The 22,726-nt window shown below is 48.1% G+C and overlaps 1 protein-coding gene across 5 annotated transcripts in view; it reads right to left on the reverse strand.

Moving 5' to 3' along the window:
* GIGYF2 (GRB10 interacting GYF protein 2) overlaps positions 1–22,726 on the reverse strand; it is a 2,415,541-nt gene that overhangs the window by 684,906 nt on the left and 1,707,909 nt on the right. For all 5 annotated transcript variants that reach the window (XM_069617902.1, XM_069617899.1, XM_069617900.1 and 2 more), the window contains one exon: positions 18,055–18,155. In XM_069617902.1, the coding sequence (XP_069474003.1) occupies positions 18,055–18,155 (101 nt within the window). The remainder of the gene's footprint in view (positions 1–18,054; positions 18,156–22,726) is intronic.

Genomic DNA, 22,726 nt, shown 5'->3' on the forward strand with positions numbered 1-22,726 from the left:
TTGGAAGTAGAACGATGGAACTTGAGGCTCGATTTAACCGAAAAATATGAAAATCTCTTTGAAAAAAGCACGAAAACGCAGTAAAAGCTCGAGAGCTATAGCACGAGGACTCCCAACATTTGAACGTGCGGTAAAAATCTGAAGATGGCTCCCAGAGGAGGGGCTTAGGTAGGGGGCAGTCATTGGCTGGGGGCAGTATGACCCAGAGACCAGTGATTGGTTATTAGTAGAAAGGCAGTTCAGAAACGAAACAAACTGATTTTTTCTTTACCGAGGATTCACGAATTTTCTTGAGCATGTGAATCCATGCCAGACCCCATGCTGGAGAATAAAAATATATTTATTTATTTTACACACTTCTACTTCAACACATCAATCACAGTTATTAAAGCAAGTTAAAAATCAGTCAAGAAAAGTATACACAACTCCCTGATTAAATTGTAGACAAGTTTGAGCAAGAGTGAAAACTGAGCAAAATGGCACAGTGAAAACCAAACACAAATGGCACTCTAACAATTTCTCACAAGGGAGGGAAATAACAAGTTATACAGGAATATACTCTTAAACACCCTAGCAACACTTCCCAATAAGATTGTGAACAAGTTTAGGCAAGGCAGTACTTTAGCATGTATTATACTGGGGTGAAAACCAAGCAAAATGGCAATTCACAAGTTTAAAAAGAGGGAAGGAAAAGGGGGTTATAAGAGTTAGGTGCACCGACACATTTCTAGGTGAGAAACAATCCAGAGAAGGCAGTCATAACAGATTTAGCCAGAGTCAATAGGCCTGGGCCAGAGTCAGTGGTACAGGACAAAGTGCCTAGGAGCAAAATGTTCTTGTAGCTGCAGTCAAGTCTTTGTTAAACGATTCGAAAAGGCGGTTGCAGAAAGTGAAAGACAAGGTTAGTCGATGGGGGTGGCCAACCCAGGAGGTAGGTAAAGGATTTCAAACAGCTTTAGTAATACCCCGCGAAATGGGAGGCCTGGCGGAACAATGTACCTGAAAAAGCAGTGGCAGTGGTTCCTGGCAGTTCCTGCAGTTCGTGTTGTCCAGCAGAGGAAGAGAGGCTCTTGTCGTGGAGGAAGGTTCGAGTTACTGCACTATCCAGGGAAGAAGCCAGCCGTGGTGAGGCCGAAACGGATTAAAAGGTACGCTCCTTTAAATCGTGGTCATGGTGGAGAGGTGCCTGCTATCCGGTCTCCGAGTGCAGGGCACTGGCGATTCGACCAAGGCAGGTTCTGGAAGGAGATTGGCAAACTGGTTGGCCCCACCAGCTCAAGGTAAGAAGTCTCTTGCAAATGAAGATCTTCTCTCGTCGTGTGGAGAAAAGTGGTGAGACGCTGCAGCAGGCTTCAAGAGTGGTTCAGTTCTTGCGGATGTCTTTGGCTTCTCTCCTCTTCGGCTTCTTAGTTCCAGTGACGATGTCTTGCTCTTCCAGTCCTCAGGACCCTGCTTTTATGCAAAAAGTCCCCCATTCATACAGCCTAGCTGTCACTCACAAAGTGGAGTGGTCATCCTGGCGGGAGACCCTCCAGCCTATCATGGCAGAGTGCGACTTCGGTTGCTGAGGCAACCCTGTCCAGGGGGCCTACTCCCCCTCCCACACAATGGGTCCACCCCAGACTCAGTGGCGCCGGAAGGAGGGGTTCTTGGTAGAAGCCCGCCAAAGGGATAAACAAAGGATCCCCGACCTGGGTTAGGATCTTAGAGAAAGACACAAGAAAGAATTTATATAAAAGTTCTGGCAAATAAAACCTACCGGAGTAAAGTTAATATAAAAATAAACCAGCGGTATGTTAGAGGCTGTCAGTAAATGTGCTAGCCTCAAACAATGGGAAAATCCCATAGGGAAATATTTGCGGTCGAATATTTTTGGTAGTAACCACTGCCACCAGCCAGAAACTTTGCGAGAAGGACTGTACGGTACCCTCTCGAAAAGGAACACAAGGGAAAAATTATTAACCCTTGCCCGTACCTCCTTAGTAAGATGGGTTGTACTGGTTTGGTTCATGAAGATTGACTAGTAAAGTCAATGGGGTCTTTACATGCCTTGGGAGACAGTAGTCAGTCCCAGGGAATGGAGTCTATGTTTGGGGGTCACTAGGACACCCCTGTGTTACTGCACGGAGGGTGCTTTGTAACAGGTGTATAAAGATGGTTCCTATGAGGGTGAGATAAACCCATTAGACATTAAACACAAAAAATATCCTAGAACACACATAGCAAATATGTCTAAGAGTGGAGAAAAAGAGTCTCACTCTTAGCAGAAGAAAAAAAAAACTTCAATCCAGCAAAGCTGCTGGGGGACTCTATAGGTAAGGGAAATGAGCCATAGAGAGAATTCTCCCTAACAGCGGAAGTGTCAAACGCCATCAAATCCCTACCCAATGGAAAGTCACCGGGGCCAGACGGGCTCATAGCAGAATTCTGCAAACATTATGCTGACAGGCTTGCGCCCCCCCACCCGTTGGAGATGTTTCAACACAGCCTGGAGGAGGGGCATCTGCCAGAATCTCTGAGGGAAGCAATGGTAGTGGTGTTATTAAAATCGGATAAGCCCTGTAATGACTGTTCCTCCTATTGTCCAATAGCGCTCATCAACATAGATAATAAGATTTTAGCCAAAATCCTAGCATTTCGACTTCCACCCATGTTGCCAGCGATGGTGAGGGTGTATCAGGTAGGCTTTATCCCCGGTGCGTTCTACCTCGTATGGGCTCAGGAGAATGTTTGGGTTGATCACAGCGGTGCAACAGGACGACTCAATAGTGGCAGCCCTACTTTATGCCACTAAAGCGTTTGACTCGGTCAAATGGCTGTTTCTGTTCTCTGTACTGCGACGCATGGGGATGGGAGAGCAGTATATAGCCATGGTCTCGCTATTATACCCGCAACCGGTAGCCAAGATAAGCGCGAATAGCCAGTTAACACCGACTACAGCATTGGTAAGGGGGACACGACAGGAGTGCCCCCTCTCACCATTACTGTTCGCCCTGGCTAAAGAGCCACTGGCGGAAAGAATAAGAGAATTGCACTTACACTGCAGAGTCCAACTGCATACCCGCAGGCTAGTGGTATCATTATAGGCAGATGATATGGTGCTATTCATTAAGGATCCTAGTACTAACCTAGACCCAATTATGAGGGATGTGCAGCAATTTGGGGAACTTTCGGGGCTGAAGGTGAATGCTTCCAAGTCGGCCCTTTTCCCATTTACAGAAGGGGTTGCGCGGTACCAGGACAGGTGGGGATTCGAATGGCACATGGTCCAAACCCGTTATTGGGGATCAATATAGCTAGACATAACAAAATGGTGTACAACAGCAATTATATGAGGGTCTTGGAGCAGGCTGAGGAGGCCTGGTCTAGATGGAAGAACCTTCCTCTTAATCTATATGGCCGGATATTTTTTGTTAAAATGACTTTACTGTTACGCTCACCTGGTATCCACGGGGACGCCTGTATGCCCTGGTTGCCGGATTCCGCCCGGATGTGCCCAATTCGGGATGTCGTCTTCTATGGCAGGTGGGCCTGAAAACACAGGAGGACTGGACTTAGGCACAGATTTTGTTTCCTCCCACCAGCCCCTTGGACTCGACCCGATGGCCCCCTCCTCACCTTGTTATGATGTCTGGCGTGCTCTTTGTCCTGCTTTCTGCGCAGGGGCGTGTATTTTTCTGCGGGTTGAAGAGACCGAGTTAACTTCACTGATGCCAACCCATTCAAGTGTCTTTAAGGAGGTAAGTCTGATTATAGTAGTCTCTGAAGGCCTTTGCTTTTCTTTCGTGCTATTAATGTCTTTCCCCGATTGTTTCCCCCTTAGGTGTTCGGAGGTTCGCTGGGTGCACTGCTTGGATCAGGCTCCTGCTGGGATTATGGACACGGAGCGTATTAAGAATGGTAGGTTCAGCGCGAAGTGCGGCGAGCTAATGTCTTTTTGGGCTAACCTGTATTCTTTATTCCTTTTCAGATCGCAATGGTCTTTCTGGGCGTGCAGGGCCAAGATATGCCCAGCCAGGTGAGGAAGTTATGGTTACTGCTGTGATTGCCGTGAGTAACCTGTTTAACGTTGTCCTTTTTTCTCTCTCCCTCCAGGTGCTTCGTTCCCGTGCATGTGTGATGTCTTGAAGATGCTGCCAACAGGATGGAAGACTGCGAGCAGCTGGGATCGAAGGATGGAAAGATGCAGGTAAGCAGGCACTGCTAATGATGTTCTTTTGTCTCCTCTGAAGGTCCGCTATTCAAGGAACGGCGGGTGCAGGTCTCTGAACACGATGAGCGTCACGCTGCTGGCTGCAGAATAACGCAAAGCATGTTCTGTAGCTTGGGTGTGGTTTATATAGCCTACCCCTGCAAAGTAGTCCAGGTAAAGTAGTCCGGGCTACCACACCCTAAAACACTGCACTGCACAGTCTGGTTCTTAGGGACAAGACTGTGTGGGTGCCTCCATGTTGGCTGCAGGCTTACACACAAAAAGTAGTCCCCTCAAGTCCCATTCCAAATATGAGCCTGGTGCCAAAGGCCATGAGAGTCCCTGGTGATAATGTAAGGCCCTTGGGGCCCCAAATGAACCCCGAGTCCTCACTCTACCTGGCATGTGACCACGCCAGTGGGGTTCTGGGTCACGGGTCGTGACATTTACTCCCTAGGTTTCTGTACGTCTTCTTGAATGTCCCGATAGTGGTTCCAGGGGAATACTTCCGAGACCTGAACTCAGCGATACTACAATTCATCTGGGCAGGTAAACAAGCCAGGGTGTCCTGAGACAAACTAGCAGCGCCTATACAGGATGGGGGTTTGGTGCTACCCAAATTCAAAACCTACTATAATGTTACACAGGTGGGGTTTCTCCAATATTGGTATGAAATGCAAGGGGACAGAAGACATGTGGAGGTAGAGGCGCCAATCGCGGGGCCAGCACTGCTGCATCCAATCATCCTTACAGCACCGGAACGAACACAACTGACATCAAACATGGTAGACGTAACCTATGGAGCCGGGGCGTGCATAGAACACAAGACTAGGGGGGAGGTCCTCTATTATCCCAAACTCCCTGTGATGCACATCCCGGGGATCCCCATCACCAGCGAAGTGGGGTTTGAGGCCTTGGTGAAAAGGTTGGGAGTGACACAAATTGGGGAATTCTTTCCGGATGGGAAGTTCATAACATTGGATATGATGAGTGAGAAGGGAGAACTATCAGCTTTGGATATATTCCTGTACTACAGATTGAAGGTAACCTCTGCAACAACTTTTTTCAACCTTTCCTGAGCAACCACAATGTTAGGGAGAATTCTCAGAAATGTGCCAATTCCTCTCTGCCTTAGAGACCCCTCAGCAACTTTGCTGGATTTTGAGGACTTGAATTTTTAACCTGGAGAGAGTGAGACCATTTTTTCCCCACTCTCTCAAGTATTTTAATGTGATTTTGAACACTGGTTCTTTTGGTTGTGGAGTATGACAAACTCCATAGGCATAATCTTTTACATTGTGTCACACAGCACCTTCAATGCAGCGGCACAGGGAAGTCTTTCAATTTCCCCAGGTTTAAATACCTTCTCTTGGATAGAACCACTGTTTCCAAGAGTAGTAAAGTGAAATTGACTTTACGTACCTTTGTAATTTTCTAGATCCAGCTCACACTATCTTACAATAGGGTGCTGGAGGGGTTAATTAGTATCTCCTTTCTCTAGCTTCTGATCTAACAGTTTTATGTTACCCTTTCCTTGATGAATTACCGCAGGCTGCGTTCGCAGCTGCAGTAAAGCACCCAAGGTTGCCGTTTTTGTCAAAATGGCTCGGTCTTCTTTTTTCGCCATTTCTTTGTGGAAATGTTCTTCTTGAGATTTACTCTGCATGCCAAACCAGGTTTGATCCCTTTGTCTATTTTGCCTTTGGCGGAATTCATGAGTGAAGCCTGCCTCTGGCTCCAGGGTGTCTGGCGGGGGCAGGAAGTGAGGGAGGTGCCCAAAACACCCTGTGCTTAGTCTCCTAGGAGACAGGAATGCACTCTTAGGTGATTGGCCGGCTGGCTGTCCGACAAGGACAGCCACCCTGCTGGGTAACTGACAGGCTGGAATTAATGGGAGAAACCTGCATAAAAGGAGAGACTTTTTGGCTTGGAAGAAAGTCGACCACTGGACGAAGGAATCCGAAGTAAAACTTTAACAAGACAACTGCTGCAACTCCTGGACCGTTGGTTTGCCCGATGAAGCCCTGCTGCTGTGCTGAAACTCCACTTTTGTTTCGACTAGAGAAGCCCTGCAAAGACGACTTCTCACCTTAAGGTGGTGGGACCAATCAACTCCAAAGTAAACCACCTGGACATCCTCTCAGAGCTGGTTGAAATTCCACTGCAGTTGCCACTGGAACCAAATAGCCAATGAGAGGAACACCAGATCGTGTGCATTGCTTTTAAGCTGGACAAGAGCTCCAGGAAGATCCTCCGAACTCCCAGGAAGCAAGACTGACCGAGCCCGAGTCACCTCAACAGAGTGCTCGACAGAGTGCTGGACACCAGACGCAAGGAAAGCCCATCTCGACAGCCAGGAACCGCAGTGTTGCTATTTGCGGTAGACGCGAGGAGATGAAACACCGAAGTGCCACTTGTTTGAAGATTGCTGGTTGCGGTCAGTGACCGTCCGATTGCAGTGCAGGAGTCCCCAGAAGTCCTCCATCTTGTCGCCGCGACTGAGGCCCAGGAACACCAGGATCTGCAGAACTGCATAGGAACAGAAGTCATCTGCTGCACTTTTCTTCAACGTAAAAGGTACTGTACAGTCTAAGAGAACGTACTTCTTGTTGTGTAACCTCGCTGGTCCTCGTTGGGGACTTGTCTTGGTCGCATCTGTAGAGTTGCTGACAGCTTCTTTACCTCACAAGCCTAATCAGCTTGTGGCCCGGCTTTGATTTCATTTTTTCTACAACGACTTCTAAAACATTGTGCAAGACTTACTTCGGTGCAATAAGTGCTTCAGTTCACCTTGAACTTTGCTAACTTAACATTGGCTGGCCTGGCTCCCTGAATGACTCTTCTCTCCTCTGCTTATGTGTTGAGTCTTCCTTCCAGGAAGGGGTTAACTGACTTTGCATTGGGGGGTATTTTGAAAGTACTTACCTGCTTGAGAATAATTGTGTGAATACTTGCCTTATTCTGAAACCTCTTTTCGTTGACACTCAAGAAAATTCTAAATGCAACAGTGATATATTAATGTCCCTAGCACCCTAAATATTGAAGCCACCGGAGGGTGTAGGTACTGTCTGTGGGCCATCCCAAAAGGGTACTTACTGACTTAAAAATATTCAGATTGTGTATTTTGAAGTGTATTTGTGTGTTGCTTTATAGTGCCCCCTTCTGAAGAAGGCTTATTCTACATGACTGTTAAATACATTAATAATTGTTTAATCAAGAAACTGTGTGTGTGTAAGAGTTTATTTGAATATTGGTCACTCTGAATCTCTTTAACTCCCCTACAGCTCACATTGACCCCTCTTGAGATAAGCCTGGCTGCTCAACACGCTACCAACCTCTGTATTACAGACCTATACCAAAGGTTGGGTTCCTATTGCCGGGAGGTCAGGGTTGTTGTAGTGCACCCAAAGGGTACTGCATACAATCTTGCCTAAAACACAGGTTACCTGCATACTAGACAGACTGTTTCTGGGTGGTCTCGGCAGTAGGGCAATGTCAGGAATGTATGCTATGTGAACAAACCCTGGGGAGGCAGTGAGGAGCTTGCCACAAAGAAAATGGGAGGGTACCCTGGGATGGGAAATCTCGGAAGAAATGTGGAAATACTGCTGCGAGAGGACTAGAAAGGGGGCTATCAATGTGAGGTTTAAATGAATCAATTTTAAATACTTAGACCAATTGTACTACACAACAGCTAAGCTGAAAAAATATTTCCCGGACACTTCGGGTAGATGCACCAGATGCAATAGTATGCTGGTGGACTTCCTCCATTTAGCCTGGGACTGCTCGGCCATATGACAATTTTGGAAACAGGTATTCCAGACGGTCAGTTGTATCACGGGCCAGGAGATAGTTCTGGGTTATACTAAAATGATAACCAAACATACCTTGAAACTGGTTGGGTTGTTCCTATTATTGGCTAAGAGACGAGTAGCGATGTTGTGGGGGGGGGGGGACTGAGCCCAACATTCTCTCAATGGAAGGCGGATGTTCTATATTGTAACGACACTGGAAAGTGGCTGGGGGTCATTGACTCGTAACTGGTGTGGTGACACAGGTATGTGGGATGCTTACACACACTTTTTGATTGGACAGCCTGGTGTCAGGTAAGAGGACCAGACAACACCTTCGCTTGAGCCATGAAAAGTTACGGTGGTCGGGACACTGATGAACTGCACGAACAAACTCATACGAGGCACAATCAACATCTTCCCATCAGAAAGGTTGAAATAGATACAACAGTGTCTGATGTAAACACGACATGATGGACAATACGTATTATCTAAAATGTGGGGTTGTACCGGGGGAAGGGAGGGAGGATCTTGGGATTGGTGGCCCTTGGTGCCGGTTATATTCTAAATGCCAATAAAAGAAGTTTTTTAAAAAAAAGGACTTAGAAGCCCGCTCTGGTTGGCTGGATCTGGATGAGGCATGCCCCTGTGTACCACACAGGGTAGAGAGAGGCCTTGAGCCACGTCGCCAGTCAGAAGTGCTGGTCCTTCATTGTGCACTTGGAGAAGCCACGCCAGATCTCACAATCTTCTTCCTTGTGCGTCAGGTGTAGACAATACAGGCACAGGGAATGCTTGTCCGTGAAAATATTCCGCAGGCCGCAGTTGGTGCAGAGCTTGAAGAGGGAAGCACCGTCCTTCTCCTCCGACATGATCAGGCGCGGTGTGGGCCTGATGAACTTCTGGAAACTTCCTAGAAAAAAACCATTGATGATTTATGCCCTTGAGGGGCGATGAGATGCAGAAGAATGGATCCACGTTAATCGGATGGATAAAAGATGGAGCACAAGGGCTCAACTTGAACAATAATGTTTTCCTACCAAAAAAGCGCAAAAATGCAGAAAGCTCGAAGAGCGAAACGTTAGGACTCCCAACACTTGAACGTGCGGTAAAAATCTGAAGATGGCTGCCAGAGGAGGGGCTTAGGGAGAGGGCAGTCATTGGCTGGGGGAAGTATGACCCAGAGCTCAGTGATTGGTTTGTAGGAGAAAGAGTTTATAATGAAAGTTAAACTTTTTTCTTTGACTGAGGCTTTCTAGCTTGTTAGTTATTCCCAGTCATCTCATTTGACCTTACACAGTATGTTTAATGAGATTTAGTTAGTTTGTTAGTTCAAATACATTGGTTTCCCAGTCCCGGAGTGTCCTGGTATGAGTGTTTTCCTTTCTGCACTCACTGGTAAGCGTTCACTCCTCCAGGCTTCTCGCTTCACTTCTCTGTGGTCCGTCTTCCTGCGGAATTCCCAGGGAGCCGCTCTCGCTCTCCTAGGCAGCTTGCAGCCCTGCTCTTCCATGGCGGCGGCTGCTGCTGCTGAGAATCCCTCTCGTAGCAGCCGGCAGCATCTTTGAGCCTTCAGTGACCCACAGCCTCTCATGGCCAGTCGTGGCCCCATCGTCTACCTTGTGCTTCTGCTTCCTCTAGCCGGTTCCTCTGTTAGGCAAAGTTTGAATGCAGTACCCTTTGGGAACACTACAAGCAACTATGACTACAGGTATAGGCAACCCAAACTTTGGTGTAAGCTTGTACTACACAGTTTTTGTAGCATGTTGAGCAGCCAGGCTTATCTCAAGAGGGGAAATGTGAGCTGTAGTGGAGTTACACAAAGATTCACAGTTACAGGTATTCAAATAAACTCTTACACTCAAGGTTTCTTGCATAAACAATTAATTTATTTATCAGTTATAAAGCCTTCTTCAGAAGGGAGCAATAGAATCTAACACACAAATATACATCAATATTGTACACTCTGAGTTTCTTAATAAGACAAAACCCGTTTGGGATGGCCACAGACAACTTACACCCACAGGTTACTACAGTAACAAGGGTACTGGGGACATTAATATCTTACTGTTGGCATTCAGAACACTTCTTAAATATTTGGTAAAAGGCAAAGGCTATTAGAACACAAGAAATTACAAATATTCATAAGCAGGGCAAATACTTTGAGAGTCAACTAGAAGAGTCATTCAATTCAACAGGCTAAGCCAAAGTCAATGGGCAAAAGTCTTGAATAAGATGAAGCGTTCTGCTAAGTAATGGAAAAGTCTTTGCACAAGTTCTTAGAACTGAAGAAAAGAAGAATCAATTGTAGGGCCACAAGCTGATTAGACTTGTGGAAGTTACAATCACTTCTACAGTAAGAGGTAAGTTCTCTTAGACTTGTTTTACCGTACCATGGTAAAGGAGCAAAGATGCAGCTGAAGACTCCTGTCCCTGTGCAGCTCTGCAGGTCTCACTGTTCCTGGGCCTCAGTTGTGGGAACAAGAGGGAGGATGTCAGGGTACTCCTGCACTGCACTGGCACTGTCAATACTGGCAACCGGCAAACTACTTTCAGTGGCTGTTTCACATTTCAGCACCTTGCGGTACAGCAAATAGCAATAAGCGCGGTTCCTGGCTGTCAAAATGGACTTTCCTCACATCTGAGGTGCCGCACTCGACTGAGGGGGGTCAGGATTGGCGAGTCCTGCTTCTTGGGTCTCCGGAGGATCTTCCAACAGCTTTACGCCATCTTACAAGCAATGCACATAATCTCGTGTCCCTCTCCCTGGCTCTATGGTTTCCTGCAGCAACTCTGAGGAAATTCAACCAGCTCCGAGATGGGTGTCCACGTGGCTTACTTGGGAGTTGATTGGCCCCACCAACTCAAAGGGAGAAGTCCTTACAGGGCTTCACTGTCGATGCAAACTTGGCAAGTAGTCACTGCAGCAGGGCTTCACCGGGCAAAGCAACGGTCCAGGAGTTGCAACAGGCGTCCTCTTCAAGCTCTTCTTCGGTTCCTTCGTCCAGTAGTCGACTCTGCCTTCCAAGCCAAAAAGACTCGCCTTTTATTCAGTTCTCTCCCATTCATTCCAGCCTAGCTGTCACTCACCCAGCAGGGTGGCTGTCCTTGCTGGACAGTCAGCCAGCCAATCACAACAGAGTGTATGTGGGTCTCCTAGGAGACTAAGCACAGGGAGTTTCGGGCACCTCCCTCCCTCCCTCCCTTCCTACACCAGACACTCTGGAGTCAGAGGCGGGTTTCTGTCCTGAAGGCGAATGAACAAAGAGACCAAACCTGGTTTGGCGTGCAGAGAAAAACTCAATAAGGACCTTTCCACAAAGAAATGGCGAAAAAAAGACGACCTGGGACCATTTTAACAAAGGAGGCACAGAGCCATTTTGAAAAACATGGCTCCTGCGATTTAACGTTACCGGAGCTGCGAACAGTTCACGGTTGGGGTAAATCATGGTAGTTCAAACAAAAACCACTGCCAGAAGCCATTCCGAGGGGAAAGGGTAACAAATGCTACATGAGTAACTAGACACAGGGAATACTAAGTAACCCCTCCAGCACTCTATTGTACGATAGGGTGTGCTGGGTCTAGGATTTTACAGCACTAAGTGAAGTCAATTTCACTCCACTCCTCTGGGAAACGGTAGTTGATACCAGAGAAGGTATTTAAACCTTGGGAAATCTGGAAGACTTCCCTGTGACACTGCACAGAAGGTACGTTGTGACACAATTGTAAAAGATGATGCCTATGTCAAATTCCACAACCAAAAGAAACAGTGTACAAAATCACATTAAAATACTTGAGAGTGGAAAAAGGGGGTCACTCTCTCCAGGATTAAAAAATCAAGTCCTCAAAATCCAGCAAAGTTGCTGGGGGTCTCTAAGGTGGAAGGAATTTGCAAATTTCTGAGAATTCTCCCTAACAACAAGTGTGGAAGAATCTGCGGGGCCGTGACCCTCAGAGGGTTGATCTTCTGCGACCTGTAACACGTTGCAAAACGCTTTGTGCCCGTGGCACTTAAGAGTCATTGACGCTCTGGCCTTGGCAAGGACCTCCCTGCAGTCCGCTGGCAACTCGTATCCTCAGACCTCTAGGGCTGCAGGAGCCAAGCCTTCAGGTTCTGCGATCCTGGCCCGTGACGCAGGACTGCGCCTCCTTCTCTTGTGAGCATTTCCGCGACCACTGGCAACTTGACCACAGGCGACATTGACAGTCTGCGATGGTCCGGGTACCAAATCTGTCTCGGCCACGACTGGTCGACGAGGATCATCGGGCATCGGCACTGTTTGAGTTGATTGATGACTCACAGCAGGAGCGGCAAGGGAGGGAACGCGTACAAGAACAGGCCTTCCCACAGGAAGGAGAACATGTCCGCCATGCTCCTCAGCTGGTGGAACCTGCAAATGAATTTCTGGCATTTGGCGTTCGCCGCCGTCGCAAACAGATTGATCTGGGGGCTGCCCCACTTGAAGATGGGTCCACCTGGTCCTGCCCAAGTTCCCACTCATGGCAGGAGCGCAACTCCCTGTTGAGGGAGTCGGCTATGGTGTTCTTGACTCCTGCCAGGTGAAAGGGTATGAGGAACATCTCTTGGTCGATGGCCCAGTGCCACAGGTCCTGCGCCTCTCTGGAGAGCGCTGGGGATGGGGTACCCCCCTGCTTCCTGATGGAGAACATTGTGGTGTTGTCCGTGAAGATCCTCACCACTTTGCCCTTCAGGGACGGAAGGAATGATTGAGGGCCCAGAACACTGCCCGCAGCTCCAGGATATTGATGTGGAGATCCTTCTCCGGCAGCCACAGGCCTCTGGCGTGCAGACATCTGGTGTGGCCTCCCCAGCCCTCCTGGGAAGCGTCTGTGGTGACCGTCTCCTGGTACTGGGGGTTTTTTAAACCCTGTGCACGGGGCAACATTGGAGTGGACGCCCACCACCTTATCGTCCAAGGGAACTCCTCGTCAAGAGTGATCTTGTCTGAGAAGCTTCCGGTTCCTTGTATCCAGTGAGCATCAATGAACTCCAGAAGAGGTTGCATCCGTAACCTGCAGAGCCGGATAAGGTAGATGCACTACGACATCATGCCGAGCAGCGACTTGCACCGTGGCAGTCTTTAGTGACATCAGCCGTTGCACCTTCGCCAAAACGGTTGCTACCCTCTGACTCGAGGGCCGATGCCAGGCAGGAGACAGTGTTGAGCCTGGCTCCCAGGAACAGTGCATTCTGCGACGGAATCAAGCAGGACTTTGGCTAAATCACAGAGAACCCCAGATCAGTCAGCAGCTGGACGGTCCTTTCCATGTGTTTGACGGCTACTCGACTTGGCACGGATGAGCCAGTCGTCGAGGTACGGGTAGATATGTATCCCCTGCAGGCGTGATGGGCCGCCACTGATGCCAGGCACTTTGTAAACAGCCTGGGTGCGGACTTCAGGCCAAAAGGGAGGGTCTGGAATTGGTAGTGTCTTCTTTGTACCACAAAACCTAGGAACTTCCACGTCCACATCCACAGGAAGCATCGGAAGTATGAGTGTTCCAGCTCCAGCGACGGCAAGAAGTCTCCTTCCTCCAGCTGGCCGAGCAAGTGCTGCAACGGGACCATCCTGAATATTTGGGACTTGAGAAACTGCAGGTTTAGAATAGGTCTCCAGCCCCCAGTCTTCTTTTTTACTGAAGTATCTGGAGTAGACTCCGGAGCCAGCCCCATCGGCTCTTTTCCTAGCATGGCCCGTACATCCAGCAAGAGCTGAGGAACATGCTGCTCCTGCTGGGTCACTGAAAGGATCAGCAGACCCTTTTGTTGAAACTCCAGGGTATGTCCATGGGCAAGGGCATCCAGCACCCGTCGGTGGAGATCTTCCACTCGCCGAAGAATCCCATCAGCCGGACACCCACCAGGGTGTTTGGTTGGGGGCCCGACATCCGTGCCGGTTCAGTCTTTCTTCAGCACCTGCGTTCCACCTTGGGGGCGACAACGGCGCTGGCCACTTCCTCCGAAAGCCATGGAACAGCCCCTGTAGGCCTTCTGGGTCGTTGAGCGGGAGGGCTGACGGTACGACAAGGAACCTCCACCAAACCCCTTCGTCGATCTGCTGGGCTTTGCGCCTGAGGTGCGAAAGTAAGAGTAATGTTGTTGGAGAGAACCCAGGGGCCAGGCCATATCAGTCTTGATGGCTTGTAAAGACTTGTTGACGGTCTTCCCATAGAGGTTGTCTCCCTCGAAGGGCCTGTCCAACACCCTTGTTTGGACCTCCTGGCGGAAATTGGTGGCCTACAGCCAGCCTCGACGACGGAGGCAGACACCGTTCCCCATCTGTCGGAAGCCTGTGTCGGCGATGTCCAGGGCCACTGTGATGGCATGGTCCAATGCCACTTCCCCGTCCTGGAGAAGGGAGATCTCCTGCACCCGCTTATCAGGTAGGAACTCCAGAATCGGAGCCAGCTTGTACCACAGCTCCCTGTCGTGCCTGGCCAGGATCGCCAGTGCGTTGGCCGATTTGATGGTCGATGCCGTGGAGTAGATGACCCTTCTCCCCATGGCATCCAACAACTTCTTCCCCTCGCTGTCTGGAGGGACTGAGGACGATGATGAGAGATTAAACAACCTCTTCCTCACAGCAGCCACCACCACTGGGTGCGGCTACGGTTGCAACCGTAGGCACTTGGGTGCGGACTCCAGCACCCTGTACTTTTTCTTCAGCCTATCCCTCAAAGCCGTGGCAGGGTTCTTCAACAGCGCCAGTCCTTCCTCCCAAACGTCTTCCATGAGAGGCATCTCCATGATGGTTTCCCTTTTTGGCTTTGCGCCTCTGGTAAAGGAAACCTTTCTTTTCGGTCTCCTTGGGCGTTAACGGGAAGAGCTCGGACACTATGGCGACCATGGCATGAAACAACCCCACCTCATCAGGTGGAGACATCCTCTGCTGCGACGATTCGTCCGCCGTGACAATGTCGTCGTCGTGTACAGCCCCGTGCCTGGGTCCCTCACGAGGGAAGGCACGTAGCGCGGGTGTGGAGGTTGATGCAGCGGTGTTGGGTGGCGCTCCTTCTTTTTGGCTGGAGGTTTGTCCGGGGCCACCGGGACCGGACTCTGAGGCATCCTTTTCTGAATTTCCAACACAGGGTTGAAAGGATGTCCAGCGATACATCTCTCGGCAGAGTTGAAGAAGTAGGCCTATTAGGCCCTGCGTCATCATTGGCATTCCCGCCATCATCATCTCCCACATCCTCATGGATCGTGTGAATGGACACCTGGTCTTCCTCGTCCAAAGAAGAAACATTTGTGCCTTGGAGTATGGCCTTCACTGAGGAATCCTTGTCCCTCACCCCTGCATCGTGAGGGGTCAGATTCGGGCTTGGTGACGGCATCCTCTTTTCCAGTGTCCTTTCTTTCTCCCCGGCAGAGGCTTCCCGCTTCGGTGGTAGGGAGACTCTGGGCAAAGTCGGGGCTACCTGAACAGGGTCAGCCCCTTCAAAAGAGCGGCCGCCACCATCTCGATCGTCGACAACCATTTGTCATGCGCCACCTGGGCCTTCTTTGCCAGGTTGGCCGCCTTCTCCTGCACCCTAGGCTTCAAGGGCTGCTCACGCAGCTTAGGTTGGCCGACTTACTCTCTGAAGAGGAGCTGGATTGATGGCTGGAGATGGAGGCAGGTGGCGAGGTAGATCACGACCTGCCCATTGCAGGAACCGCTTGCGCGGCGACCCTGATGGAAACGGACTCGCAGTGATTGGTCTTGTCTTGGGCCCCCATGGATGGGTGCCCTCAAAGGACTTAGAAGCTTGCTCCTTGGACCGGCTGGTCCTGGGTGAGGCATGCCCCTCTTTTGGGTGCAGGGCAGAGGCCTTGGCGCTGAGCCACTCCGCTGGTCTACTGTGACAAACCTTCATGGTTTTCTTGGTGAACCTGAGGCAGATCTCGCTATCTCCTTCTCTGTGGTCCTGGTGGAGACAGCAGAGGCACTGAAGGAGTTTGTCCTCCACAAAAACGTTCCGCAGTCCCACCTAGAGCAGAGATGAAAAGGGAGCTTTCCTCTTTCTTCTCTTCCGACATGGTCCAGAGTGCGGAGTAGGCCGAAGGCCTTCTGGAAACTTTGCAGAAACTCGACGATCCTTACCCTTGAGAGGTGTTGAAATTCACTGACCAACAGATCACTGCTTGTCGGCCGATTGAGAGAAAGCACACAGGCTACGTTTGACAAAAATAGGACTCGAGGACTCCCAACAATGAAACGTGTGGTAAAAATCTGACGATGGCTGCCAGAGGGGGGACTTAGGGAGAAGACTGGCATTGGCTGAGAGCAGTATGACCCAGATGACAGTCATTGGTTTAGAGGAGAAATACAGTTTGTAAGTGAAAGTGAAACTTTTTTCTTTTACCGAGGATTCCCGGCCTCACGACTGGGAATATTCATGAGCATGTAAATGCATGCCAGACCCCATGCTGGAGAAATAAATTAAATTAAAAATAAGAAAATAGTACAGGGATACTAAGTATCCTAACTACACTTTACTGTAAGGTGATGTGTGCATTGTAAAAACACAAGAATTCATAAAGAGAGATGGTCTCTCAGTATTGACAGTCTTAGGGACTAATCAGTTTCCCCACAAGAATGAGCAAAAAAGTGGAGGCTTTACTGACCTCCAAAAAGTCAGGACAGGGTTCTAAACAAGCAAAAAGAAATCGGGTTCCACAGGACTCTAAAGAGGGATATATGATAGGATATGGTATTTGTAACGCGCCTATACACAGGTGTTTCAAGGCGCGACGAGGCAGGGAGGGGAGGAACAAGGGGAGACAAAACAAACGATCCTACTAGGCCAGGTGTCATTCAGATCGCGCAAGTGCAGGGGTGGGGGAGGGGGGAAAAGTGCAAGGGGAAGGGGAGGGGGGGAAGTGCAGTAAAGGTAAGTGGCGTAAGTAATAAATAAAAAAAGGGCCTGCTAGTGGCAAGTGCAAGGTAAGTGCAGAGCAAGTGCTGGGGAAGGGGGGGGGGGGGGCTGTAGGGATACAGAGACAGTCCGGTAGTGCAGAGGGGTTCCAGGGGATCAGTGACTGGGACCAGGACCGAAGGCAGTTTAGAGTGGTCAAGTTGCAGGATCAGTGCAGTTTAGTGAAGAATTTAATTAGCTGTTCAGCAGGGGAGAGGGAGAGAGAAAGCAGAAGCAAAGAGGAAGGTTTTGAGGTGCTTCCGGAACCGGAGGTGGTTCTCCTCAAGTTTCAGGGAGGCAGGAAGGCTGTTCCAGAGGGAGGCCCCTGCCGCGGAGAGAGATCTAGCCCCAGCTCGTTGCTTCGAGAAGCGGCTGACCATGAGGGAGTTGGAGGCGGATGAGCGAAGGGCTCGGGGAGGAAGATATTTGGGAAGAGAGAGTTGAAGGTATTTAGGACCCAGGCCCCAGAAGGCCTTGTGGACAATGCAGAGGGTTTTGAACTTTATCCTCGCAGCCACTGGGAGCCAGTGTAGAGATTTCAGTCCTGGAGAGATACAGTCCCTGGGCTTGAGGCCAAGGACAAGTCTCGCAGTTCTGTTCTGGATGAGTTGCAGAGGGCGGAGAGTGGAGGCAGGCAGATTAAGATAGAGGCTGTTACAGTAATCCAGCTTCGAGAGAACCAGGGCTCGGGAGACAGTGAGCTTCTGGGGGAAGGAGAGGAAGGGAAGAATACCTCTGAGGAGGTGCAGCTGGTAGGTACAGGATAGGTACACAAATAAAATGGTTCCTAACAGTCCTGGCAGCCAGAGTTGGGAGGTGACAAAATGCAAGACAAAAGTGTAAAGGGGACTATTCCATAAACTCAGTACCTGCTACTGTGAAAATAAATAGAAGGGGGTGTCAAATGAGTCTGCATAGGTACCAGGGATGTCACTTCCAGCACTAAAGGCTCGACTGACACAGACAGTCTGCAATGAACACCTGGTGGCTGTGAAAAAGGGTTCTTAGTCTGCACTTGGATGACATTTCAAAAGAGAACTCTATGGGAAGAATGTATCCATTATATAAGCTTGCATAACAACTACATAGGTAATTAGCAGGGCTAGCATGCATACAAAGTTACTCATTAACCCATAAAGAGATAAGTTTACCTGCAGGTTGTGATATGGGCGTTTGGAGCTCCCACACAGAACTAGTGTCTGGCACAGACATTGCTCTGGATACTGGATGCACCAGATTCTGCTCTGAGATTCTGTAACACAAGATTTAAAACTCTTTCAGTAAAGAAACAAACAAAGACTAACCAGTGCAAAATGATTGCCTCATAACTATCCTACTTCGCTCCCTTTGGTAATCCCTTTTGTCCTATTTTATGATATGGAAATCCTTTTTTCTAATTATTAATCTTTTAACCAGAACTTGAACAATCTTAGACCCAAACTATGGTGCTCGAGCACTAGATCTCCCACATAATATTACAATGCAAACACTTGGAGTGTATTATTTAAATAGCTTGCAAAATGATAGCTATTCAGGAAACCGCCCCTAATTGGTAAAAACACAATGCGTTGTAGCATGCTCAGGGAGCAACCCAGTTAAACAAAAGGTTTTCTGTAAAACATTGTAAATATAGCAGAAAGAATTGGTTACATACCTGCAATTTAAGTATTTCAGCATTGGATCCCTACACAGAATCACCAACTTGAATATTGCCATTAAGGCTAGAAATATTAAATAAATAGGCAATGTCAAAGTACTACATAAACACTTTTAAGCTATCGCATATGCACATAATATAAGTCTTTTTCACTGTGTAAAATAAGGGGGCGAGGCTTGGGCTCCACCCCGCAAGCTGCTCTGACTCACAAAGCGTCATTCACGGATCACACTGTGCTGCGCAATTTCGGAACCGGGAACCGATCACCCTACGCTGATGCCAGCTATCCTTAATGCCACTGTACTGCGTGAAGAACTTAGAAAAGCCCACCTTGGATGAACAGGGATCTAACTCTTAGGTTTGGCCTGCACCACACAGAGGTTCAGTAGAATTGCTGAGCAGCCAGCTTAGTCTAGGAGGGGAGGAGGGCTCTATGAAGGTACAAAGAAGTCTGAGCATACACTTATTCAAGAAAACACTAATACACTTAAAGTTACATAAAAATTGTCATTTAATATATACAATAAGGCACATTGTTCAATATTAAGAAGGTAGGTCGCTACTAACAGACAAACACACAGAACACAGTTGCAAGATTCTTAAGGTTATAGAGCATAGGTATAATAACTTTCAGAATAACTTACGAATGAAACAATTCTCTTTGTAAAACCATCTGAAACATATATGCAAACTTTAAATCACTTTGAATAACTTTGTTTCAACCCGTTAAAGAGTCCAACCATATCTTATGAGAGTCTCACAATGTTCAGAGGGGCTCTAGGCCACCAGAGTTTAGGAGTTGAGCAGTATAGGCAGGATACAGTGTTCATGGTCCAAAAGTTGGGGGGGGGGGGGGGGTTCAGAAGGATCTCTTCTGGGTTTTGCAGGTCAGTAAAGTTAGGTTTTTCAAACCAAGGAAGCTTAGGGGTTTCCTTGTGGAGTTGCCTCAAGGACAAGTGTCTTAAAGCAGTAGATAGTGCAGTGGGTTGTTCACCCCAATTCATCTCTATGGGAGCCTTGGAGGGGTGCGTGATACAGCTATCTGCAGCCGTCTGTAATACAGCATTAGCAAGCAAAGATCCATGCATGTTTTACAGAGAGCAGATGTTAGGAGAGTTTTCCTAAAGTCATACTAATAGTAAGACTTTAGTAGGCTATCACAGTGGTTTGTAGACCCCCAACTCTTCGTATCAGTCTGTACTAACTCAGGACCTTGGTAGAGTGGAAGAGCAGTCAGGCTTATTTTAAGAGGAAGATGTGAGCTGTAGGTCAGGACACTGAACCCAGTAAATAAAGCACAAAGAAACAATTACACTTTAATGTATATTAAAATATATATTTATTCTACTTACACAAGAGTCACTGTTAAATACTTAGAACCATAAACCATCACACATAGGTATACTTTCAAAGTTACTTCTTAGTTTGTAGTTGCTGAACGCATAAAATTGTTAAAGGAGTTTGTCAGTTTTTTCAGTAATAGCACACACCCACAAAATAATACATTAATTGTACTTAGTCTGCATAGGATAGTTATTTCTGGAGAGGAAAACAGATGGTTAGTGTTCTCTTAGTAGAACCTCAGGTTCTAGAGGCGGTTTGAAGTGCAGTAAGTCCTTTAAAGTAAAAAATGCAACCCTAGCTAAAAGGCTGTTCGTATCGGGTTTAAAGTCTTGATCAGCAGAGTTCCAGGTTCCTGTGGATATTCGCTAGTCTCTAGAGAAGAAGATACAAAAAGGCTTAACCAATGTTGGAGCCCATGATAAAGGACCCTCTAAATGGACATAAGCAGCGGCTCGAGTCAGAAGTAAGAGGGGGTCGCACTGGACAACTCCATGTGCTCTCCAAGGTTCTGCAGCGACTTTCTGGAATCCGTTAAGTAATACCTTTTTCCCCCCAGAGTACCTTCGGTTATGAGAAAATGTTTGTGCTGGATGCTCTGCGATGTTGCAGCTCTGGACCAGACGTCCGGATTCCTTGGTCTGATGACTGAAGGCAGGTCAATGGATGGGATCTCTCAGCAGAGGTCTTGTGGGAAGACCTAAGGTACGATTTTCAGCAACTTCTTGGTTCACTCTGTGTTTTGGAACCTTTTCTGCAGCACCAACAAAGAACACGATACCCCTGGTCAATCTTCTATGTTTCCTATGCTTCCTGCAGTCCCATGCTCGGATGAGGGGGTCTGGGGAGCTGGATCGGTTCTCTGGAGTGTCCTTGAGGGCTAAGCAAAGATTTGGACGGATTCAGCCTTTCCATGATGATGTACATTAAGTGGGCAGCAGGTCTCCTGGTATTGGGGTTCCTCAGCTCTGGAAACTCCAAGGACCTCAGGCGATGGCCCAATTCAAAGTTCGTCTTGGGACTGGTGGTTCCCAACAGCCAAAGGGGAGGAGGAGTCGTCCTTGTCGGAGCTCCTCTGTAGCACAGAAAACATTATCAGGACAGCAGTGGTCGCTTGACAGTGTTGCAAACGGTCTGCAGGCATCTCTGGTGATGATCTTCAGTTACTTCAGCTTCAACTGGTCGACTTGCTTTTCACTACAGAAGCCTCACCTTTAATACAGTTCCAGCACACACTCTTCTACAATCTCTCTCAGCATTTTACAGAAAAAAGGGGCATTTGGCTGTCCAATCAGGACAACCAGACCCCTCCCACCTTTCTTTCTCTTTTATATATTGTTGAAGTGCCATTTTACTCGGTTTTCACCCAAGTATTGCTTATGCTAAAGTACTACCTTGCCTAACTTGTTCACAATCCAATTGGGAAGTGTTGCTGGTGTGTTTAGGAGTCTAACCCTGTATAACTTGACCTTTCCCGCCCTCTGAAGAAATTGTTAAAGTGCCATTTCTGCTTGGTTTACACTGTCGCATTTTGCTCAGTTTTCACTCTTGCTCAAACTTGTCTACAATTTAAATAGGGAGTTGTGTATACTTTTCATGGCTTTAATGATAGTAATTTGTGTGTTGAGTTAAAAGTGTGTAAAATAAGACAATGCATTACTTACCGTAAAAGCATTTCTGATGGTTGTATCTGCTTAGATTCACATGCTGTGCATAGGTCCGACATCCAGTGGTCACTGCGGAGTATTGCATTTTGTTTTTCGTAGTCGAAAAGGGGACGTCGACAAGGCGTGTCTGTAACACTATCCCTATAGTGACGTGTGTTGTACCCACAATCCCTCACGCGTCGAGGTCCCTCTGTTTGTATTTTTCTGCCTTCTAGACGTGAGTGAGTACAGAAAAGAGAAATATAGAAAGATGTCTATGTTCCTTCCATCCAAGCGGGGAGGAAGGGTGGGCGCATGTGAATCTAAGCAGATACAACCATCAGAAATGCTTTTACGGTAAGTAATGCATTGTCTTCTGATGTTTGTTAATCTGCTTAGAATCACATGCTGTGCATAGACTAGCGAGCAGTACCCGGAGTTGGCGGTGGGTTATGAGAAGGAACAGTAGAGAAAAGATGTCTTAATACTGCCTGTCCCACCTGGGAGTCAGATCTAGAGTGTGCATCTAGACAGTAGTGTTTTGTAAAGGTGTGCACAGAACTCCAGGTAGCCGCTTTGCAGATGGACTCAAGGGGAACATTTGCAATGAATGCTATGGACGCCCCCGTGCCTCGAGTAGAATGTGCTCTTGGCCTAAAGGGCAGTTCTCTCTTAGCAAGAGTATAGCAGAGAGTGATGCATTGAACAATCCATCTAGAAATAGTGGACTTTGAAACTGCATCCCCTTCTCTTCCTGCTGCCACCGAGACGAAGAACTGATTAGTCTTCCTCAGTGGTCTGGTTCTTTCCATGTAGAACATGACCGCTCTGCGCACATCTAGCGTGTGCAGAGTCCTTTCTCCCAAGTTGGAAGGATTTTGAAAGAACGCTGGTAGTTCTATAGACTGGTTTACATGGAATTTTGAGATGAACTTTGGAGCAAACCTTGGGTGAGTGCGTAGAACCACTTTATCTTTGTGAACTGTAACAAAGGGGTCTAGAACAGAAAGAGCCTGTAGTTCACTTACTCTCCTGATGGAGGTGATAGCTATTAGAAAAGCAGTCTTAAGAGTGAGGTCTTTAAGAGATGCTTTGTGCATGGGTTCAAATGGTGAGCCCATGAGTTTGGTAAGTACCACGTTAAGGTCCCATCCGGGAGCTGGGTCAGCTATCGGGGGG

The sequence above is a fragment of the Ambystoma mexicanum genome, chromosome 10, assembly GCF_040938575.1.
Source record: "Ambystoma mexicanum isolate Mex_15411 chromosome 10, UKY_AmexF1_1, whole genome shotgun sequence".
NCBI classification, from domain to species: domain Eukaryota; kingdom Metazoa; phylum Chordata; class Amphibia; order Caudata; family Ambystomatidae; genus Ambystoma; species Ambystoma mexicanum.